Source organism: Poromitra crassiceps, assembly GCF_964638095.1.
Source record: "Poromitra crassiceps genome assembly, chromosome: 6".
In the NCBI taxonomy this organism is placed as follows: Eukaryota; Metazoa; Chordata; class Actinopteri; order Beryciformes; family Melamphaidae; genus Poromitra; species Poromitra crassiceps.
Genome location: NC_139627.1, coordinates 8,486,834 through 8,507,336, shown reverse-complemented (window position 1 = coordinate 8,507,336; position 20,503 = coordinate 8,486,834). Strand labels below are relative to the sequence as shown.

The following is a 20,503-nucleotide window of genomic DNA, read 5'->3' as shown; positions in this document are numbered from 1 at the left end:
TTCTTCCTTATGTGAAGATTGTAGACTAGAAGGAAGTTGCAGAGCGTATAGAGAAGCTTCCTGCAGCCGATTGGCAGGACAGACAGGTGAGTGCAGGTGACTGATGATCACTGATCCTACTGCTAACTGCTTTAGTCTGATAATACTGTAATATGATGAGAATGAACTGTTTTTGTAGCACAGCTTCATCTACTGGCTCTATATTTGTATATATATATATTTGAAAGTATGATTCGGTAAAACTTGACTCGTAAGTTTTCAAATGTTGACCAGACTCATAAACATTGACAGTGTTGACTTCAACACTTTCAGCGTTAAATTAACTGACAATTCTATTGTCAATGTTGTATCTTATTTTCAGAGTGAACAAAGAAAGGCAGTCTCACTTTATCTGATCTTAATTTAAATAAAATGTGTCTTTATCAAGGAAGTTAACAGTGCAATGTAGTGTAAACTATATATTCAGCCTACAGTCCAAACTAAGTGAGTTTGCTTCACCTCTGTCATATTACCCAATTTGAGTTTGCTTCACCTCTGTCAGATTACCCAATTTGAGTTTGCTTCATCTCTGTCTACCCACAGACATGGTGGGAGAGGGCGTGGCCACGTCCTTCAACCGGTCGTCAGGTGGCAACCGGTCGGATGGTGACAGCTCATGCAGTCCGGTCGACACCTCGGCTAACCTCTACTTCATGCTGGTCTGCAGCCTGGTGTTTCTGGTGCGTTTCAACGCCTCCACACCTTCATATCAGACTCACTTCAGTCTGAGATCAGAAAGAAACATTTTGCTCCTCAAACTCAAAGCTCAGCTGTGCGCGTCATTATGAATGTTTGAAAACGTGTCTAATCAGCGTCACCTAGCTGATCTGAAGTAACAAAGCAGATAAAGCTGTTGAAAACGGAACAGAACAAGTTAGCGATGTGTATGCTTGCTGTTGAAGAAGAAGCTGAAGAGTCTGTTCTGAAGAAGATGGCGAAGGTTCATGATGTTCTGCCAGAGCTGTGACCAAGTCAAGTCTGCTCGAGTCCCATGTCAGTCTTCAGTCTTGAGGCACACGTCTCAAGTCAAGCGCCAAGTCTAAATGTCGAGTCAAGTCCATGTCCTTAATGTGAAGTCTCAAGTCAGACCAGCAAGTCAAGTCAGAACAAATCAAGAGCCCAGTATCAATTAAATATCTTAACGAAAACTAAATTCCTAGGACTTTTCAATGCAATATGCAGAACTGTGCGAAGTGTGAAACCAGACAGGGCCTGGCATCTCTCTCTTTCCATCTCACCGCTAGTTCCGAGGCAAGAACCAGTGACCGAGCAGTGCCGGTTATTTTTCTTTGTGTGCTCTGCAGGCTGCAGCTGTGACTGAGACTATGTGCATGATGATTCTGTCGGCCACGACCATGACACACTGAGATAAAAAATATTGAAACTTTTTGGATTGCCGTCAGCCTGAAAGAGGATGTATTGATGGTGAGATCTTTCTGCTCCCATGTAGATAAAGAAGTAAAGCTACTACAGTTTCAGTTTTGCTGCAATGGTAATAATCCATTATCTCAGATCTAACAAACGTGAAGTTGAAGTTCTCTTTGGTTGCTTGGTAATGTCAGGCGCACCCGGAGATTACGCGTGTAGTTAGTAGAACAAGAATTGCTATGTGTACGTGACCATGATTCATGAGCAGGTGGGGCCTCGCACCCCGCCTGCGACGGCCCTGGATATATCGGTTTTAATAGGATAAAAACTTGGTAAGAGCATCATGAGTTTCAACTTCAATAAATTCAATCATTCCACACAAATTCAGAAACAATTTAAATTCAGTCGTCAGCTGGAACAAATCTCATCACTTTCAATCTGAGTCATTTACACAAACACAAGATCTCAAGTCAAGACATGGTCAAGACTTTAGAAAACCTCAAGTCAAGTTCCAAATCACCACAAGTCAGTCAACTCAAGTCTCAAATCGCAGCATAGTTACTTTGTATAATAGGTACCCGATAAAGAATAACTACAGTATAAGTTCTCCTAAATTGAAATGAAATGTAAATGATTATTTCCCATAGGTCATAGGTCTGTAACAATAGAATAGGTACCCCGCAGTTACAAAAATAGCTATGGTATAATAACAGAATACGTACCCAGTAGTTACAAAAATAGGTAAGTTCTTCATAAGTCCCCCTTTATTACCTACTTGTTTCATAAATTCATGATTTTGTTACCCTGTAGGTTGCGGGCTGTATTCTAAAGAGTTGTTGTTTGCCCTGCTGCCTCCTCAGGTGGGTCTGGTCCTAAACGGCTTCACCCTGAAGGTTTACTTCTGCCGGCGCACACAGCGGGCGTCCAGTAGCATCAAGATCTACCTGAAGAACCTGGCGGCCGCCGACTTCCTGATCAGCCTCTGTCTCCCCATTCGCATTGCCTACTACGCCAGCAGCTCCTTCTCGGCCTGGCGGGTCTACTGCCACTTCGGTGCCGCGGTCTTTTACCTCAACATGTACGCCAGCATCCTGTTCATGGGATACATCGCCGCTAACAGGTAGGATCAGATGGATCAGACCATCCTGTAACTGGTCTCAGGTTTGACTGTAATTGCTCAATTGTCGCAGTTGTGATGTCATCAGTGATGTCACTCGAGCAACTGTGATGTAGTATGAGCTGATGGCGCGCAGATGCACCATGGTGCCTAGGTGGGTGGTCGGTGTCTGTCTGTCTGTCATTGTTTTGGGAGCCCGGGGAGCAGGCGTGCTGTGTGCAGTGTGTCGTGCTGATATACACCTTCATTTAGCATTATAGCATTATAGCATTTAGTGTTTATCAACAGGGGGGTACCACCCCCCAGGGAAGACGTTCAAAGAACATGTGGGGGCGCTGGAAGCAATATTTTTCAAAGGGGGGTGTTGAGGTGTTGTGGTGTTGGTGTTTGTTTAAGCCAAGTTGAAAAAAAGGTTACATATTGTAACTATATGATCACAGATGGAGCCTAGTGGCTCAATTTGCCTAGTTCACTCACACTGAATTTGCATGCATGTCAACCAATGAGGGTGAGCCATATGACAGCAGAACGTATAAGCAGCAGCTATGCCTGCCTGCCCAAGCTGAGTCTATGATGAAAACTCACTTCAGCAGGAGGAGAACAGTCCTTTTGGTTGTCCGCATTCGCCCTGTGGGCAGTGTTCGCCTAACACAGTCCGATGAGCGATTTTCCATTTCCATAACTCGCCCTCACATGCCTGATCACTGTCACCTGAGCACTGTCATTCTGCTTATCATTTCAACCATTTGAAGAACAGAACGATTGGAAAAACAGAATCCAAAAATCCCATTCATGTTGACCTTGTAGCAGAATAGAATCTGAAGTTCAGAAATGAAAACTATTGATAAGACGGCTGAAGTTATCTGCTGACAAATTTGACACACACCTGTCTCTGTCCTGTCCTCTCCTCTCTCCAGGTATCTGAAGATTGTCCGTCCATTAGGAACTCACATCCTGCAGCGGGTGCGGACTGCCTACATCCTCTCAACGGTAACCTGGGTGTTCCTCGTGGCCCCGACGGGCCTCTACGCCATCATGTCACTCCTCACCGCACGACCTCTGACGTCTATCCCCGGCACAGTGAACTGCTATGCCCTGTACAGTGCAGAAGTCGGGGTGCTCTACAAGATCATCCACACCTTTGCCACCACTGCCTTCTTCTCTGTCCTTGTCTCCCTTATCTTCTTCTACTCCAGCACCTCCCACAAGCTGAGGCTGATGCAGCGGAAGCAGCTGGGGCAAGCATCATCTTCAGGGTCCAAAAAGCTCGCCAAGGGCCGCAGGAACATGCTGGTGCTGGTCACCATCTTCTGCATCTGTTTCGTCCCTTACTACCTGGTACGTCTTCCCTACATCTTCCTGAGGGGACGGTGTGAGTGGCACCAGGCCTTCTTCTACCTGAAGGAGCTGACCACCTTGGTATCGGCTCTCAACGTCTGCCTCGACCCGCTCATCTACTTCATCTTCTGCAAGGCGTTCCGGGCCCAGCTGAGCCTGCGGAGGGGGTTCAGCACCAAGCAGGCCGCCAAGCAGGCCACCACCCAGGGCGTCGCTCAGGCACCCAGTGAGGAGAGGAGGACCAGTGAGGAGAGGACCAGTGAGGTCCATCTGAGGGACCAGTGAGACCAGTGTTCTCTGGTCTGTAATAATTGTATACTCTTTGTTGACAATCAGACTTTCTCATTACCTGCTTTTCCATGGCAAAATGGTAAATGGTAAATGGCCTGCATTTATATAGCGCTTTTATCCAAAGCGCTTTACAGTCAGTAGGTACATTCACCCATTCACACACCGATGGTGGCAGGTTACCACGCAGGGTGCTGGCACACCAACGGGAGCAATTTGGGGTTCAGAGTCTTGCCCAAGGACACTTCGACATGCAGACTGGAGGAGCCAGGAATCGAACCACTGACCTCTTTTATCCAAAGCGATTAGTGGACGACCCGCTCTACCTCCTGAGCTACAGCCGCCCCCGTGGCCTTTCAATCTGTATCTTTGATCAGATCTGTGGTCCTGTTTGTCCACTGGCTTGTGTTTGATGGACTTGATGTTGTGTGCGTGCAACTAAATGTAAGTTAGAACTGTTGAATGTTTCCAATATGTTATGTTTATTCATTTGGCATGAATAAATGCGCTATTATGCTATTCACCTTTTTCACTTCCCACCCAATTCACCCATTTTGTGCCTAAAGCCCAGTGATGATAGACTGCCATCATCCAATCCTTCCTCTGCAACTCCATGACTGTCTAGTTTGGTTCTGCCGCCAAACAGAACTGGACGGTCTGGACCGCAGAGAACATCATCGGTGCCAACCTGCCCTCCATCCAGGACTTGTACTCCTCCAGAGTTAAGAAACAGGCCAAAAAGATCATCACAGACCCATATGACCCTGCACATGATCTGTTCAAACTCCTAGGCAGTATAGACTACCATACACCAAAACTACCAGACATAAGAACAGTTTCTTCCCACAGGCCATCTCAGGGTTACTAGGATCTAGATTATGTCTGTTATTGCATGTGGGTTTTGAAAAATGTCTGCCATGGCCAGGGTGCAAGACTGCAAGTTTATGATGATCAATGTCACGGTCATTTATTTGACACGTGTATTCCATTGCTATTCATTGCTTCATTTTTTAGTGACAAAAAAGTTGTATGCCTCAAGCGAGGGTTAAAATATTTTAGCAATATTGACGACACTTAGTTAAATTTGCCTTTTCAATTTTCAATCTGTTTTTCTAATTCAACATATCATAATTAAACTGGGGGGGAGATGAGGGAAAAGGGGCGTAGCTATGAATAGGTAGGTGGTAGAGAGTCAGTAGGGGGAATGGCTAAGCCAGAGCAATCTAGTAAGAGAGTGGCAACAGCAGAGGTCCAAAATGCGTGACTCAGTAGCCAATGAATAGTTAGGAAGGGGGCTCGCGCTACGTTGGAATGCTTGTAGGTTTCTGGTCCAGGGCCTTGGTTCGTGACATAAAATGGATTCTGACATGGATGCAGGTTCAGATTCTCCTTCAAGTTACCTGGGACAGTGAGACAGCCCCTCTCTATGCCTCTCAGAGGAGAAGCTATGAGAGGAAAACAGATGTGATAAACACAGCTGTAGATCCCTTTGTGGCTGGTCTGCACACTGCAGCTGTTGAATTCAAGTCCCAGTAGCCTATGTCATATCAATCAATCAATCAATCAATCAATCAATCAATCAATCAATCAATCAATCATACAGTACACTGGTCTGCAGTCTCCTTGTTTTTTTTCCATCTCCAGTTCACCAGCACAGCAGCTGGCTCCTCCCACCAACCTGACATACATGGATATCATTTTACCATTAAAGCATTAAATGAACTGATTGAATTTGCGTCACAGAATCTTATAAATGTTTACAGTTAATGAACAGTGTGCTTTAAAATATGTGCAGGAAGTTATGGATATTTAAAGTGTCAAAACGAAAGTGTTAAAAAAAAAAATTCTATTTTTACAACAACATAAAAATATGCTCATGCATATTTTGGCAGTGTTCTCCCTCAGAGGAACAGGCATGTTGTGTAAGTTGATTCATGCATTCAATAAAATAACAATAACTCGTACTCATATTTAAACGTTACTTGACTGCTGCCAGTCTGCTGCTGCAGGGTAAACTTTACCATGATGCGTGAGGGAAATACCATTTCACAATTTTTTTCTGCAAATACTGTGACCCAATTACAACCACGTCAGTGTTTCTGCAGCTCTCTCAACTCACTCTTTCTCACTCACAGGCGACACACACATGCACACATACACACACACACACACACACACACACACACACACACACACACACACACACACACACACACACACACACACACACACACCTCTAGTTCTTACTTATGTGAAGATGATATACTGTAGAAGGAAGTTGCAGAGCGTATAGAGAAGCTTTCTGCAGCTGACTGGCAGGACAGACAGGTGAGTGCAGCTGACTGATGATCACTGATCCTACTGCTAACTGCTTTAGTCTGATAATACTGTAATATGATGAGAATGAATTAACTCTTCTTTTTTTGGTAGCGTAGCTTAATTTACCGGCTTTTAAAGTATGATACTGCTCAACTTGACTCGTAAGTTTTCAAATGTTGAGTTGACTGGACTCAGTTGACATTGACAGTGTTGATTTCAAGACAGTGTTGATTTCAACACTTAGACAATTTTATTTTATTTTACCTTATTTTCGAGTGAAAAAAGAAAGGCAGTCTCACTTTATCTGAACTGAATTGAATTGAAATGTGTCTTCATCAAGGAAGTTAACAGTGCAATGTAGTGTAAGCGATATATTCAGGCTACAGTCCAGCCTTTGAAGACCTGAAGGTGTTGAACTAACTTGAGCTTGCTTCACCTCTGTCAGATGACCCAGAAACATGAACCAGTCGTCAGACATCAACCAGTCTGATGACGGATGCGGTCCGGTCGACACCTCGGCTAACCTCTTCTTCATGCTGGTCTGCAGCCTGGTGTTTCTGGTGTGTTTCAACGCCTCCAAGCCTTCACTTCAGTCTGAGATCAGAAAGAAAAACGTCTTACTCATCAAACTCAAATCTCAGCTGTGGGCGTCCTTATGAACGTTTGAAAACTTGAAGACGAAGATTCTGTTGTGTTCTGAAGAGGAGGATGAAGGTTCATGATGTTCTGCCAGAGCTCTGATCAAGTCAACTCTGCTCAAGTCCAAAGTCATTCTCCAATCTTGAGGCACAAGTCTCAAGTCTAAATGTCGAGTCAAGTCCATGTCATTAATGTGAAGTCTCAAGTCTAAATGTAGACCAGCAAGTCAAGTTAGAACAAAATCAAGAGTCCAGTTTCAATTAAATATCTTTAAAAAAAACACTAAATATTGAGGACTTTTCAAAGCAATATGCGGAACAGGGCCTCACAACTCATATTCATAGCTTTCAAGGGGCGTTATGTGCTGCTGGGAACGCCCACCTGACGGTCAAAAAAAAACTTGTTCATTCCGCTGCCAGCCGAGTCGACTAGTTTATCACGCTGTGTTTGTTCAGCCGTTTGTACACACGTCTTTGCAGCCAACATTTCATCAAAGGTAAGCTCAAGTAACGTTACAATAATGATTAAAATACCCCGTTAACGTTACTTGAGCTTACCTTTGATGAAATGTTGGCCGCAAAAACGTGTGTACTTTGATGGTAGAAAAAAAGCCATTTGCCCTCCCCAGCGACTGAACCACGTCTAATCGCACAAATCCACAACCTCCTCCTGTCTGAGTTTTCTTTCTCCGACGGGATTCTGTAAAAGCACAAGCCAGGCGTGTCTCCTCGTCGGTTAGTGCAACCGATAGCACAACAGGTAATCGGCATTTTGGCTGAACAAACACAGCGTGAGAACCTAGTCGACTCGGCGGGCAGCGGAATGAACAAGTTTTTTTTTTTACCGTCAGGTGGGCGTTCCCGGCAGCACGTAACGCCCCTTGAAAGCTATGAATAGGGCCTTGTGCCTGGCCTGTTGGAATCATCAGAAGATCATAAAAAGCCACATGTCGTTTCAGCCAGCGTGCGGCCATAGGGCACCTCTCTCTCTCTCCATCTCACCGCTAATTCAGAGGCGAGAACCAGTGACCGAGTAGTGCCGGTGCCTTTGAGCAGCACATTTCTTTTTTGTCGGTGTGCTCTGCAGGCTGCAGCTGTGACTGAGACTACATGTGTGTGATGATGCTGTCAACCACGACCATGCTGAGATAAAAACATCACAACTTTTCTGGAATGCCGCCAGCACACCACATGTCAGCCTGAAAGAGAGATGGTGAGATCTTTATGTAGATAAAGAAGTCGCTTGGCAATGTCAGGCGCACACGGAAATTACACGTGCAAAACTATAATTGCTATGTGCATGTGACCGTGCTTCATCATGAGCATGCATGTTAAAGAACAGAGCCTCGCACCCCGCCTGCGACGGCCCTGGATATATCGGTTTTAATAGGATAAAAACTTGGTAAGAGCATCATGAGTTTCAACTTCAATAAATTCAATCATTCCACACAAATTCAGAAAACAATTTAAATTCAGTCGTCAGCTGGAACAAATCTCATCACTTTCAATCTAAGTCATTTACACAAACACAAGATCTCAAGTCAAGACTTTAGAAAACTTTTCAAACCAAAATCAAGTCCCAAGTCACCACAAGTCACGGTTAAAGTCACAACATTCAATCCATCTGGTTGTGACCCATTGTGTTTTAGTGTTTTAAATTATGTATTTTAATTCTTTGTTTTTTGATGTGATAATGTTAGTTTATATTCACGCGTTCTCCTGGTGGGACGATAAAGACTTGAACTTGATGGATAAAGGTGACTGACTAAAGTTTTGCCCTGACTCCTCAGGTGGGTCTGGTCCTAAACGGCTTCACCCTGAAGGTTTACTTCTGCCGACGCACACAGCGGGCGTCCAGTAGCATGAAGATCTACCTGAAGAACCTGGCGGCCGCCGACTTCCTGATCAGCCTCTGTCTCCCCATTCGCATTGCCTACTACGCCAGCAGATCCATCCCGGCCTGGCGGGTCTACTGCCACTTCGGTGCCGCGGTCTTTTACCTCAACATGTACGCCAGCATCCTGTTCATGGGATACATCGCCGCTAACAGGTAGGATCAGATGGATGTGTCAAACTCAAGGCCCGGGGGCCAAATCCGGCCCGGCACTTCATTTTATGTGGCCCCCGAGAGCTAGCAAAGAATACAATTTGCGCAATACAATTCTAATTATATATTTATTTTTATTTATTTTTTATGATTTATTTATGGGATTTTTCAAGTTTACACAAACAAAACACGTACATCACAACACAACACACATAACTTCACAGTTACAGCAAAACAACATATCCACAAGGGGGGGGATACCATACAGAGAAAAAAGTAAATAAATAATATTAAATAAGATAAACAACAAGGGGTGGGGGGGGTAGACAGAATTAAGGATAAAAAGAGGTCAGTAGAAGTAGCTTATACAGAGGTCAGATACTGTAGATCGGGGTCAAGACTAGATCAAGAGGGACCAGAGGTTCATCAGTCCGGAGCTGACGGGATAATTTGGATGCCCTTTATATATTCTGAAAAAGGCTGTCAGATTTGATAGTACTTGTGCAGGGAGCATCGTAGGGTGTGCTTGATTTTCTCCAGCTGCATAAAATGCAGCACGTCCCCCACCCACCGAGAGTGAGTGGGAGCGTAGGGACCCTTCCAATTCATTACAATTGATCGCCTCGCTAGAAGAGTTAGAAAAGCCACAAAATCTAAGAAGTATTTGGGCAGAGTCCCAGCTGGCAGGACTCCAAACAGTGCAGCAATTGGGGAAGTGACCTTAGACAAAGTATCAAAAACAGCTTCCCAGTAGGAAGAGAGAGAGGGACACAGCCAAAACATATGACAAAGATCTGCAGGAGCTTGCCGACATTTATCACACGCGGGATCAATGTCAGTAAAAATCCTCGCCAGCTTACACTTAGACCAGTGCACCCTATTGACCACCTTACATTGCAACACCCCATGTCTGGCACATAAGGAAGAGTGGTGAACTCTGTAGAGAATCTCCTCCCAGGTCTCATGATCTAATTCTTCTCCCAAGTCCTGTGACCAAATTGTACATAATGCAAAGGATTCAGGGGACTGTAGCATGGATATCTCATTATATAAACGTGTAATGACACCTTTTTGAATTTGATTAATTCTAATTAGTTCTAATAGTTGTAGGTTAGTAGGTGTCAGTTTGTCATTATTTTTCCTACAATTCTGTTTTCAGAGCTAGTTATTAAGTTATTACCAAATACCAATAATCGAATCAGAGGCAATGAAGTAATATGATAACAAGTAGGCTCCATACATTTATATCGTGTTACATTTACAACCGGCCCTTTGAGGGCAACCATAATGCTGATGTGGCCCCAGATGAAATTGAGTTTGACCCTCAGGTCTCAGGTTCCACCTGTTCGGACACCTCATCCCTAATAGACAGTTCAGCTACCCTGCAAACCAAATCATGAAAATCTCCTCCATGATCTATGGAGAATCACCTAAACATGTGTTCATAAGTAGAAATGGGAATCCATGCAGTATATTATTCCAAGTGGTGTCGGATTTGTGACGTAATCGCTGTTTCCAATATGGCTGAACAGAGCGCAGAGTCCTATGTGAACGGAAACAATTTCATCCAATAAAGTAGAAAATGAACCACAAAAAAGCCATGAATATCCCTTGATATTTATTTTATTTATTTATTGACCAGTTTATTTAATCCTTGCACATCTCCACTCAACATAGTTAAACTCAGTTGTTGTTGTTGTTGTTGTTTTTGCTACCATAATGAAGGAGTGAAACTGAACCTGGATGATTTCAGAAGACAAAACAGAAACAAACTGTACTTAGAAATTTAGACGAGCTGTGAATGTGTCTGTCAGTTCCTCATGTGGTTTTCCTGTGCAAGTCAGACTTCTAAGTAAAAGCTGAGTTGCTGCACAAAACCATTCAGAAGATTTCTTGCGGATAAGGATGTGAGATTACTATGGTCATATTTTCTTAAACAGCAGAAGTGTGTCATGCTGATAGAGACATACAGTTTGTGGACACCTTCATTTAGCATAGTGGTTCTCCTCCAGCCTGGTGCCTCAAAACGCTGCAACGAGCAACTTTCCCCCCCAGCTCCACGCGGTGGAGCTCGTGGAGTCCACGCGCTGTCAGACGGTCTCGCGACAGCCACTCAAAGCTGAAGGATTTTTTTCACCAGACGCTGGTAAACACACAGAAATCACTTCTCCTGTTAGGTAGATTAGTAATCCACTTTGTGAACCCTCACATCATGTAAATTCCAGCTGTCAAATATTCCCCCAGACCTCCAGACATCGAGCTCCAGTGTGACCCACCACGTCCACTCTCTGACTGCAGGGTGAATCTCTCCCTCACTCCACTGCACAAAAAGGCATTTTTCTCTGCTTTCTGGGACAGACGGGCGTTTTCAATGAAAACGACCAACTTTCAAGTGTCGATAACTAAAGAACAGAAGAAGGCAGAAACAAACTTTTTTTCCCCATGAAAGTAGAAGCTCTCTTCATTCTTTTGGAATATTCAGGGTTTACAGAAGAAAATATTCTGTGGGTCCCAGAAGATCAGTGAAAATGGTCAGAAAGTGAAACCCTGGCGGGAGAACGATTGGCAAACGGAATCCAAAAATCCCATTCATGTTGACCTTGTATCAGAATAGAATCTGAACTATAGAATGAGAACTATGAGACTATTAACTATTAATCAGACCACTGAAGGCATCTGCTGACAAATGTAACGCACGCCTGCCTCTCCTCTCCTGTTCGCTCCTCTCTTCCTCTCCTCTCTCCAGGTATCTGAAGATTGTCCATCCATTAGGAACTCACATCCTCCAGCGGGTGCGGACTGCCTACATCATCTCAACGGTAACCTGGGTGTCCCTCCTGGTCCCGGCGGGTGTCTACGTCACCATGTCACTCCTCACCGAGCCAACTCTGAAGTCTGCCCCCGCCACAGTGAACTGCGATGCCCTGCGGAGCACACAACTCAACGTGCTCTACAAGATCATCCACAGCTTCTCCGCAACCGCTTTCTTCTCTGTCCTTGTCTCCCTTATCTTCTTCTACTCCAGCACCTCCCACAAGCTGAGGCTGATGCAGGGGAGGCAGCTGGGGCAAGCATCATCTTCAGGGTCCAAAAAGCTCACCAAGTGCCGCAGGAACATGCTGGTGCTGGTCACTGTCTTCAGCATCTGTTTTGTCCCTTATTACCTGGTGCGTCTTCCCTACGTCTTCCTGAGGGGACGGTGTGAGTGGCACCAGGCCTTCTTCTACCTGAAGGAGCTGACCACCTTGGTATCAGCTCTCAACGTCTGCCTCGACCCGCTCATCTACTTCATCTTCTGCAAGGCGTTCCGGGCCCAGCTGAGCCTGCGGAGGGGGTTCAGCGCCAAGCAGGCCGCCAAGCAGGCCACCACCCAGGGCGTCGCTCAGGTGCCCACTGAGGAGAGGACCAGCGAGGTACGTCTGAGGGACCAGTGAGACCAGTGTTCTCCCGTCTGTAATGATTTTATACTGTTTGTTGACAATCAGACTTTCTCAGTCCTTATTGCTATTACTTGCATTTCTGTGGCCTTTCAATCTGTATCTTTGCAATCTGGGAACCCAGAGTCTATTTCAGCACGTAAATAGACTCTGAGACAGCCGTACCTTTTTTTAGGCTTCCTGTACAGCGCAAATCTTCCACCCGGGACTTTCGTCTCTGCGCAGTGCCGCTCTGTTGTTGTACTGAGGAATATAAGAGTTCCGGTCCCGAACGCTAGTGAATATATACCGTACAAATTTTGATGTTTAGCATTCAAAATAAAAGCGACACAATGTATGTTTTTAAAAGGCAATGCTACATCTAAATGTTGAATGTTAAATGTAAATGTTAAATGTTTAAATGCTTTAGTGAAACTAAATATCTAGCTAATATGCAAATTCACATTCCCACATACAGTACATTCACACTGAATATGCACCACTTTACAATCGGCGCCCCCACATGGCTGATTGCTGTACACATACATTACTGAGGAATATATTGTGGTTTTCATTTAATCATAATCTTTTTATATGATTGTGCAAAATCAAATGACTCATGGAATATCCTTTGCACTTACTCTTTACAGACGGTGACAGAACTTCCCAGCCTGCTGGCAGCGGCCAATGTGAAGCCAGTCAGTCATACACCGCTTAGTGTGAATGAGTGAGTGAGTGAGTGAGTGAGTGTACAGTATGTGTGTGTGTGTGTGTGTGTGTGTGTGTGTGTGTGTGCGTGTGCGTGCGTGTGCATGCGTGCGTGTGTGCGTGTGTGTGTGTGTGTGTGTGTGTGTGTGTGTGTGTCTCTGTGTGTGTGTGTGTGTGCGTGCGTGTGTGTGTGTGTGTGTCTGTTTGTCTTCTACTTTTATTATTTCTCTCTGTTTATTATATACACATATAAACCAAGGCAAATTCTTTGTATTGTGAAAACTGATTTGGCAATAAACCTGATTTTGATTCTGATACAGCAGAGGGCAGCAGAGGGTATCGTGAAGTAAAGCCATGTCTCTCTCCCTCAACTTTCTATTTTACACCTTTAAATGACCCCCTAAATAAAAGCCATAAAACACGTTCCTTTCGTAGAACATAGTCTTTTTGTTAGCATTAGCTGTTAGCATTAGCTGTACAAAAGCCCAGCTGTTTTCCAGCAGTCTAGCTCCCCCTACTGGTCATTCTGGTCAGACTAGTTACTTCATTGGCTGGGGAGGTGTCAATCATACATTACCCCATTATCTCCGGCCTATCAGCACACTCAATGTCCGGGACTTTAGACTTTTACTAATTTGTTCCTCATTCTCTGTTCAGTTAGCTCTCCCTCTTCAAGAGTGGGTACTCTTTGTCCACTGGCTTGTGTTCGTGTTGTGTTGTGTTGTGTTGTGTTCATGTTGTGTTGTGTTGTGTTGTGTTGTGTTGTGTTGTGTTGTGTTGTGTTGTGTTGACTACAGCCATGAGCGCCACTTCCTGACAGACAGGACACAGCAGGTGAGGCTGGGGAAAATCACATCCAGCATCCCAATATTCAGCACTGGCGCCCCCCAGGGGTGTGTGCTCTCCACCTGGTTCTTCCTCTTCTACATGAAGGACTGCACCTCAGGAGACCCATCTGTCAAACTCCTGAAGTTATGACGGTCATTGGCCGCAACCGAGATGACGATGAGTCTGCATACAGACGGGAGGTTCCAACAGCTGGTCCTCTGTTGTGGTGAGAACAACCTGGAGCTGAACAAGCTCAAAACTGTGGAGATGATAGTGCTTTCGGGAGGAGCCCCCCAGCACTACCCCCCACCACCACACACACACCACCCCCACCACCATACTCGGGAGCACGGTGTCTACAGTGGAAACCTACAGGTTTCTCAGGAGCACGGTGTCTACAGTGGAAACCTACAGGTTTCTCAGGAGCACGGTGTCTACAGTGGAAACCTACAGGTTTCTCAGGAGCACTGTGTCTACAGTGGAAACCTACAGGTTTCTCAGGAGCACGGTGTCTACAGTGGAAACCTACAGGATTCTCAGGAGCACGGTGTCTACAGTGGAAACCTACAGGTTTCTCGGGAGCACGGTGTCTACAGTGGAAACCTACAGGTTTCTCAGGAGCACGGTGTCTACAGTGGAAACCTACAGGTTTCTCGGGAGCACGGTGTCTACAGTGGAAACCTACAGGTTTCTCAGGAGCACGGTGTCTACAGTGGAAACCTACAGGTTTCTCAGGAGCACTGTGTCTACAGTGGAAACCTACAGGTTTCTCAGGAGCACTGTGTCTACAGTGGAAACCTACAGGTTTCTCGGGAACACAGTGTCTACAGTGGAAACCTACAGGTTTCTGGGATCCACAATCTCTCAGGAGCTAAAGTGGGAGTCCAACGTAGTCACAATCATCAAAAAGGCCCAGCAGCAGATGTACTTCCTACGCCAGCTCAGCAAGTACAACCTGCCTCAGGAGCTGCTGATCCATTTCTACACTGCCATCGTCCAGTCTGTCCTCTGCAACTCCATCACTGTCTGGTTCTGGTTCTGCCACCAAACAGAACAAGCACAGACTGCAATGGACGCTCAGGACTGCAGAGAATCGGTGCCAACCTGAACCTGCCCGCCAGCCAGGACTTGTACTCCTCCAGAGACTTTTGACCTGGACATTTCTGGGAGGTACAGTAGCAGTGGTCAGATAAACATCATTAGTTCATTTCTTTGACGCATGTATTCCATTGCTATTTATTGCTTCATTTCTTTAGTGACATAAAGTTGTATGCCTCAAGCGAGGGTTAAAATATTGTATCAATATTGACGAAATTTGCCTTTTCAATTTTCAATCTGTTTTTCTAATTCAACACATCACAATTAAAATAGGGGTTGAGGGGCCATAGCTAGGGATAGGAGGGTGGTAGAGTGTCAGGATTTGAGGGGTGGGTAGGGGGGATGGCTGGGGGGATGTGGGTAGGGGTAGGGGGGATGGCTGGGGGGATGTGGGTAGGGGTAGGGGGATGGCTGGGGGGATGTGGGTAGGGGGGATGGCTGGGGGGATGTGGGTAGGGGGGTGGCTGGGGGGGTAGGGGGGATGGCTGGGGGGATGTGGGTAGGGGTAGGGGGGATGGCTGGGGGGATGTGGGTAGGGGTAGGGGGGATGGCTGGGGGGATGTGGGTAGGGGTAGGGGGGATGGCTGGGGGGATGTGGGTAGGGGTAGGGGGGATGGCTGGGGGGATGTGGGTAGGGGGATGGCTGGGGGGATGTGGGTAGGGGTAGGGGGGATGGCTGGGGGGATGTGGGTAGGGGTAGGGGGGGTGGCTGGGGGGATGTGGGTAGGGGTAGGGGGGATGGCTGGGGGGATGTGGGTAGGGGTAGGGGGGATGGCTGGGGGGATGTGGGTAGGGGTAGGGGGATGGCTGGGGGGATGTGGGTAGGGGTAGGGGGGATGGCTGGGGGGATGTGGGTAGGGGTAGGGGGTGGCTGGGGGGATGTGGGTAGGGGTAGGGGGGATGGCTGGGGGGATGTGGGTAGGGGTAGGGGGGATGGCTGGGGGGATGTGGGTAGGGGTAGGGGGGATGGCTGGGGGGATGTGGGTAGGGGTAGGGGGGATGGCTGGGGGGATGTGGGTAGGGGTAGGGGGGATGGCTGGGGGGATGTGGGTGGTGGGGGGCGTGGGCGTGCTGCCATTAGCTGAATGGTCACACACTGAGCTGTGGGCTCAAAGGTTTGCGCTTGTTTGCTGAGAGCATCTTCATTCCCAGTTGATTATTCTCTAAGATGAATCAGTTCATCTCCTCATGATGTGTGTATTGTTTCCTTCATTTTCACTTGCTATTTCACTAAAACACAAGAGTAGGCAACATGTGAAATGTATTGCGTCCATGGCCTCTAACAAAGGCGATATGTACTGTAGGGTAATCTGTATATAAATTATGTACAATCAGGGATGTAGAGGAGAGTATACGCACCCAAACTCTGTATACTCACCCCTTTGAAACTGTTTGTGAAACTGTTTGTGAAACTGTTTACCCACCTTCTCAAGCCCCTGTAATTAATCTCTGTAAATACCCCCCTCCCCTCCCCACCACCACCCACATTCAACATTTAAAATGAAACAGGGTTGGGATGTAGAGGCCGGATGATGGAGTCGGGAAACACTTAAACCACACCACAATGTCTATTCAGGTCAACAGCCACTTCAGACTTGGTGCCATTTCAATGATGGACCCGCGACTTCTGGCGGTGGCCGGCCCAAAACATCCAGGCAAGTCCAAGGTGATCCTGCATGTTGGAGTGGCCTGGTACTCTGTGCCAACTAATCCTCTTTTAATTAGGCTACGTAGAGGCCATGCAGGACCCTTCCTGGATTAGTCACAGCACATTGACACAGCACCAAGTACCAGTGATGGGTTGCTGGTGGCCAGTTAAGCACTGGCAGTAGTCTCTCGTGCGTGAAAAAAATGCTCTTCCTTCTCCCAGCGGCTACCTGGAGTTTGGCCTTCTTGCTGCTAATGCTAAAGGATCTTTGGTCTCTCTGGTGAGCCAAGAGGATAAGTTACAGCAAGATGATTCACTCATTTCCAACCCTCCTCTCATATTCTCGCTCTCTATTGACAGGCTGCTGTGTCTGTGGTCACACTCGCACCCTATTATCCAGCCTTTTTGCTCATATCCTCGTGTACTTTGCCCTTCTTCTCGTTAGCTCTCTCTCTCTCTCTCTCTCTCTCTGTCTATTTCTCCATCGCTCCATCTTTCCTTGGCCAATAATGGAGGTGAGAAAGCTCATGATGTTAGGGATTGAGGGGAACAAAATAATCAATTATGAACCACTTAGTCCGTGCTGCCTACAGAGGGATTACAGCAACCCGATGCTATCATCTCATTTGGAGTATTATCCCTGAAAGAATAGAGCTCAGACATCAGCTGGTTCCATATATGACAGAGACAGACAGACAGACCTTTTGTCCGCTGTGATGCAAGTTATCACACAAGTTATCACAGTGTTTCTCAGGTCTGCATAAATGCCCGCCAAGAAAGAGAAAGAAAAATCTATGTAAAGATGAAATAATCCATTCTGAGGTCTTTGCCTCAAGATATTCTGACCATCTTAACAACTGATCATTTCCACTGGAGAAGTTGGGAGCTCACAGCATCACTCAATGGGCATCAGCTGGTTTTACCACTTGAGCTCCCAGATTTTTGTCAAAATCCAATCAGTGATGTCAGACATATTGTGCATGACATAATGACATAAGGGTGAGCCTATACATGGCGGCCTTTAGGGCCCAGCAGGCATCACTCGCATCTCTCTCTCTCTCTCCACACTGCTTAAGCTGCTGCCAGCCCTCAGCCTGTCACTGAGATGTGATGCGTGCTCATGATGAGTCTTTTGCACATTCCGATGCTTACAAACACATTGCATAAATTAAATTATAAATAGGCTAATAATAATAACCAATAATAATTACAAATAAGAACATTTCCCAAATGCTTCTCTAGGAGAAAGTCACCTATCCTCCCCTTACACCAACGCATCTGTCTGTTGAAACTTTTTTCATTCACATAGCCTACTAATGTTAGAGGGGAAAACTTCAGCATCTGTCACACATGATGATAATGACCAATTCATACGCGGCAATATAGCCATAAGCCTATATACGCGTCTGAGTCTGAATCCAAATATGAACTTCTGAACTGATTTTTTTTTTCAAAATGATGAAGTGACTCACACATTTCTGGTAGCTGTCACCCAGAAATGTATGAGTAACCATCCATCCACTACAGCTTTAAGGTCTATTTCTGAATTGTCGCGCCGGCAGGCACATTTGAATACACGCACATATTGGATTCAGATTCAGATGTGTGCCTTTAATGGCAATTGTAGCCTAAACACAGATCTATAAAACACAAGCACATGTGTGTTTTACATGAGTCTGGAGTTGATTGCTTTTTTTTAAAGCGATAGTTTCCCCCAGAGTATGGCTATCAATGTTTAGTCAATGTCGGTGAACCCCGTATATGTCACTCTAATTTAGACCTGCAGCATACTGTAAATTACAGCCTGTAATACACCATTGTGAGAGAGGGGGGTATTTTTAACTTTAGTTTTTCTGTATTTACAAGCCACTTTGATGGATATTTCCCAGCATCACCCAGTCATTTTCCCTGATCCACTTTAACAGCAAACACGGTTATTCTAGCAGAATGGCCTTCACTGCTGTGTGACTGGGGTTGTTTGTTAGAACCGGACAAACTGAAAACACACAGCAGCTCCTGCTTCTCAGCCACTGGGTGGCAGTGTCGCCCTCTAAACAATCCTCTCAGCTTCTCAGTCTGAAGAGGAACAGTCGTGGGAAATATTTTTCCCCCCAGAGATTTCCAGTGTGCAAGTTTGTTTCATTTAGAAGTTTAAGCATAATATAAAAAAATATATATATAGGCCTATCACACATAACTACATATTCTGTTTTTGTTCTACTTGTTAGACTACCGGTATGCATCAACATTAACATCCTATATATTTTTTGCCTATCTACTAAGCCTACATCAGCCTACTGCTAATGGGAAGTTAATATGAGCTTTCAGACATAGAAAGGTACAAAATATTAGTTTGGGTATAGATATAAATAATAATATGCTTAAATACTGGTTATTTGCGACAGGTGGATGTGTCTGTAGGAGTGAATTGTCTTTCAAGTTGAAAATAATCATATCAAAAACGTGCAAACTTTCAAAGTCAGTCAATTTTGAATTTTATTTTCGTTAAACCGGTCCAAAATTATTATGCGATGTCCATTCTTTTAAAAATATGACTGCAATAGCCTACAGTATATGAGCGATGCTTTACTTCTGCGCAGCCTGAACCCACATGAATACAGCCATCATTTTATTGGTTAAATAAAGAGTTTCCCAAAAGCTAATATACATCTTTGTATTATAAAATCATGTTAACTTACATGGAAATAATATGTTTTATATGTAAATATGATGAATGCTTTTGTTCTTGTTGTGTGTTTGCCTTTTCTAAATCCTGATCCCTGAGTTCATATAAAAAAATTTTTATAATAGGCCTTCAGTCTGAAAAAATGTGTATAATATTCAAAATTTGAATAGCCTTCTGAAGCTCAAACATATTGAGAAACTATTTCACATTTGAATTATTGCATTTCAACTATTTGTTATTCAGACTTACGGCATATTATAAGCTTTATATTGCCTAGGTTTAACTCTAAAACCTAATCAGCAATTATGAATTGTTTTCCACTTGATTTGTTATCAGATAGGTGGAATACCAAAAGTTGACCATTAAATTGCATAGACAACACATCAACTAAATTGCAATCAAATATCTTGAAGATCTGTTGCACTTTCTATGATATTTGATCAAATGGGACCTTAGATGTAAGCAGTGTTTCATACTGCGAAACATCTACAGCCCCTGAAGGTGTCAGAGGCCAATAAAACACATTTAACAATTGTACATGAAGGAGCAAGCGGGGTCAATTATAAAATCACACGATATTTCTTTCTCGTCAGTCTCGGCCTGCATCCACAGAATCAAATGCGACACGAGAGTAAATCAATTTCCATTATAATGTGTAATACCAGATGATCCTGGAAAACTACAGCAACATCTGTAAACATAAGCCTTCGACGTTATGACTTTACTCCAAAAAAAGTCCACAGTGAAGATAGAGGTCACGGCGAAGATAAGCTGAGAACTTGTAAATCCTGTCAATCTGTTTTTAAATTACTGCTCTAACAGCATGCGAGGTGTTGTTTTCCGTGTATTATGCTAATATAATAGCTCAGGCAGGCCTTGGTCCCGTTTGTTCGCAGGTACTGTGCTTGCTTGCTTGCGTTTGGCATGCTGCTCCACTTCTCCCTCTGAAATGAGTTCTCTCTCCC

General features: G+C 45.0%; 2 protein-coding genes across 2 annotated transcripts; both read left to right on the top strand.

The window, feature by feature from the left end:
• The first annotated feature begins 48 nt into the window (after positions 1-48).
• Positions 49-4,485, top strand: LOC310778069 (P2Y purinoceptor 14-like). Its single transcript, XM_083638389.1, has 4 exons — positions 49-86; positions 583-719; positions 2,268-2,527; positions 3,442-4,485. Exons 2-4 carry the CDS (start codon positions 585-587, stop codon positions 4,145-4,147), a joined length of 1,101 nt encoding a protein of 366 aa, XP_083494515.1. The 5' UTR covers positions 49-86; positions 583-584; the 3' UTR covers positions 4,148-4,485.
• A 1,886-nt stretch (positions 4,486-6,371) lies between these two features.
• Positions 6,372-14,458, top strand: LOC310778068 (P2Y purinoceptor 14-like). Its single transcript, XM_083638388.1, has 5 exons — positions 6,372-6,478; positions 6,915-7,029; positions 8,898-9,157; positions 11,901-12,567; positions 13,221-14,458. Exons 2-5 carry the CDS (start codon positions 6,928-6,930, stop codon positions 13,299-13,301), a joined length of 1,110 nt encoding a protein of 369 aa, XP_083494514.1. The 5' UTR covers positions 6,372-6,478; positions 6,915-6,927; the 3' UTR covers positions 13,302-14,458.
• The last annotated feature ends 6,045 nt before the right edge of the window (positions 14,459-20,503 follow it).

Bases quoted from the DNA above. Each gene is read 5' to 3' on its own strand.
- LOC310778069 (XM_083638389.1), top strand. From the start codon at position 585: ATGGTGGGAGAGGGCGTGGCCACGTCCTTCAACCGGTCGTCAGGTGGC. The intron at 720-2,267 runs GTGCGTTTCAAC...CTGCCTCCTCAG, and splicing joins TCTGCAGCCTGGTGTTTCTG to GTGGGTCTGGTCCTAAACGG. The intron at 2,528-3,441 runs GTAGGATCAGAT...TCCTCTCTCCAG, and splicing joins GGATACATCGCCGCTAACAG to GTATCTGAAGATTGTCCGTC.
- LOC310778068 (XM_083638388.1), top strand. From the start codon at position 6,928: ATGAACCAGTCGTCAGACATCAACCAGTCTGATGACGGATGCGGTCCG. The intron at 7,030-8,897 runs GTGTGTTTCAAC...CTGACTCCTCAG, and splicing joins TCTGCAGCCTGGTGTTTCTG to GTGGGTCTGGTCCTAAACGG. The intron at 9,158-11,900 runs GTAGGATCAGAT...TCCTCTCTCCAG, and splicing joins GGATACATCGCCGCTAACAG to GTATCTGAAGATTGTCCATC.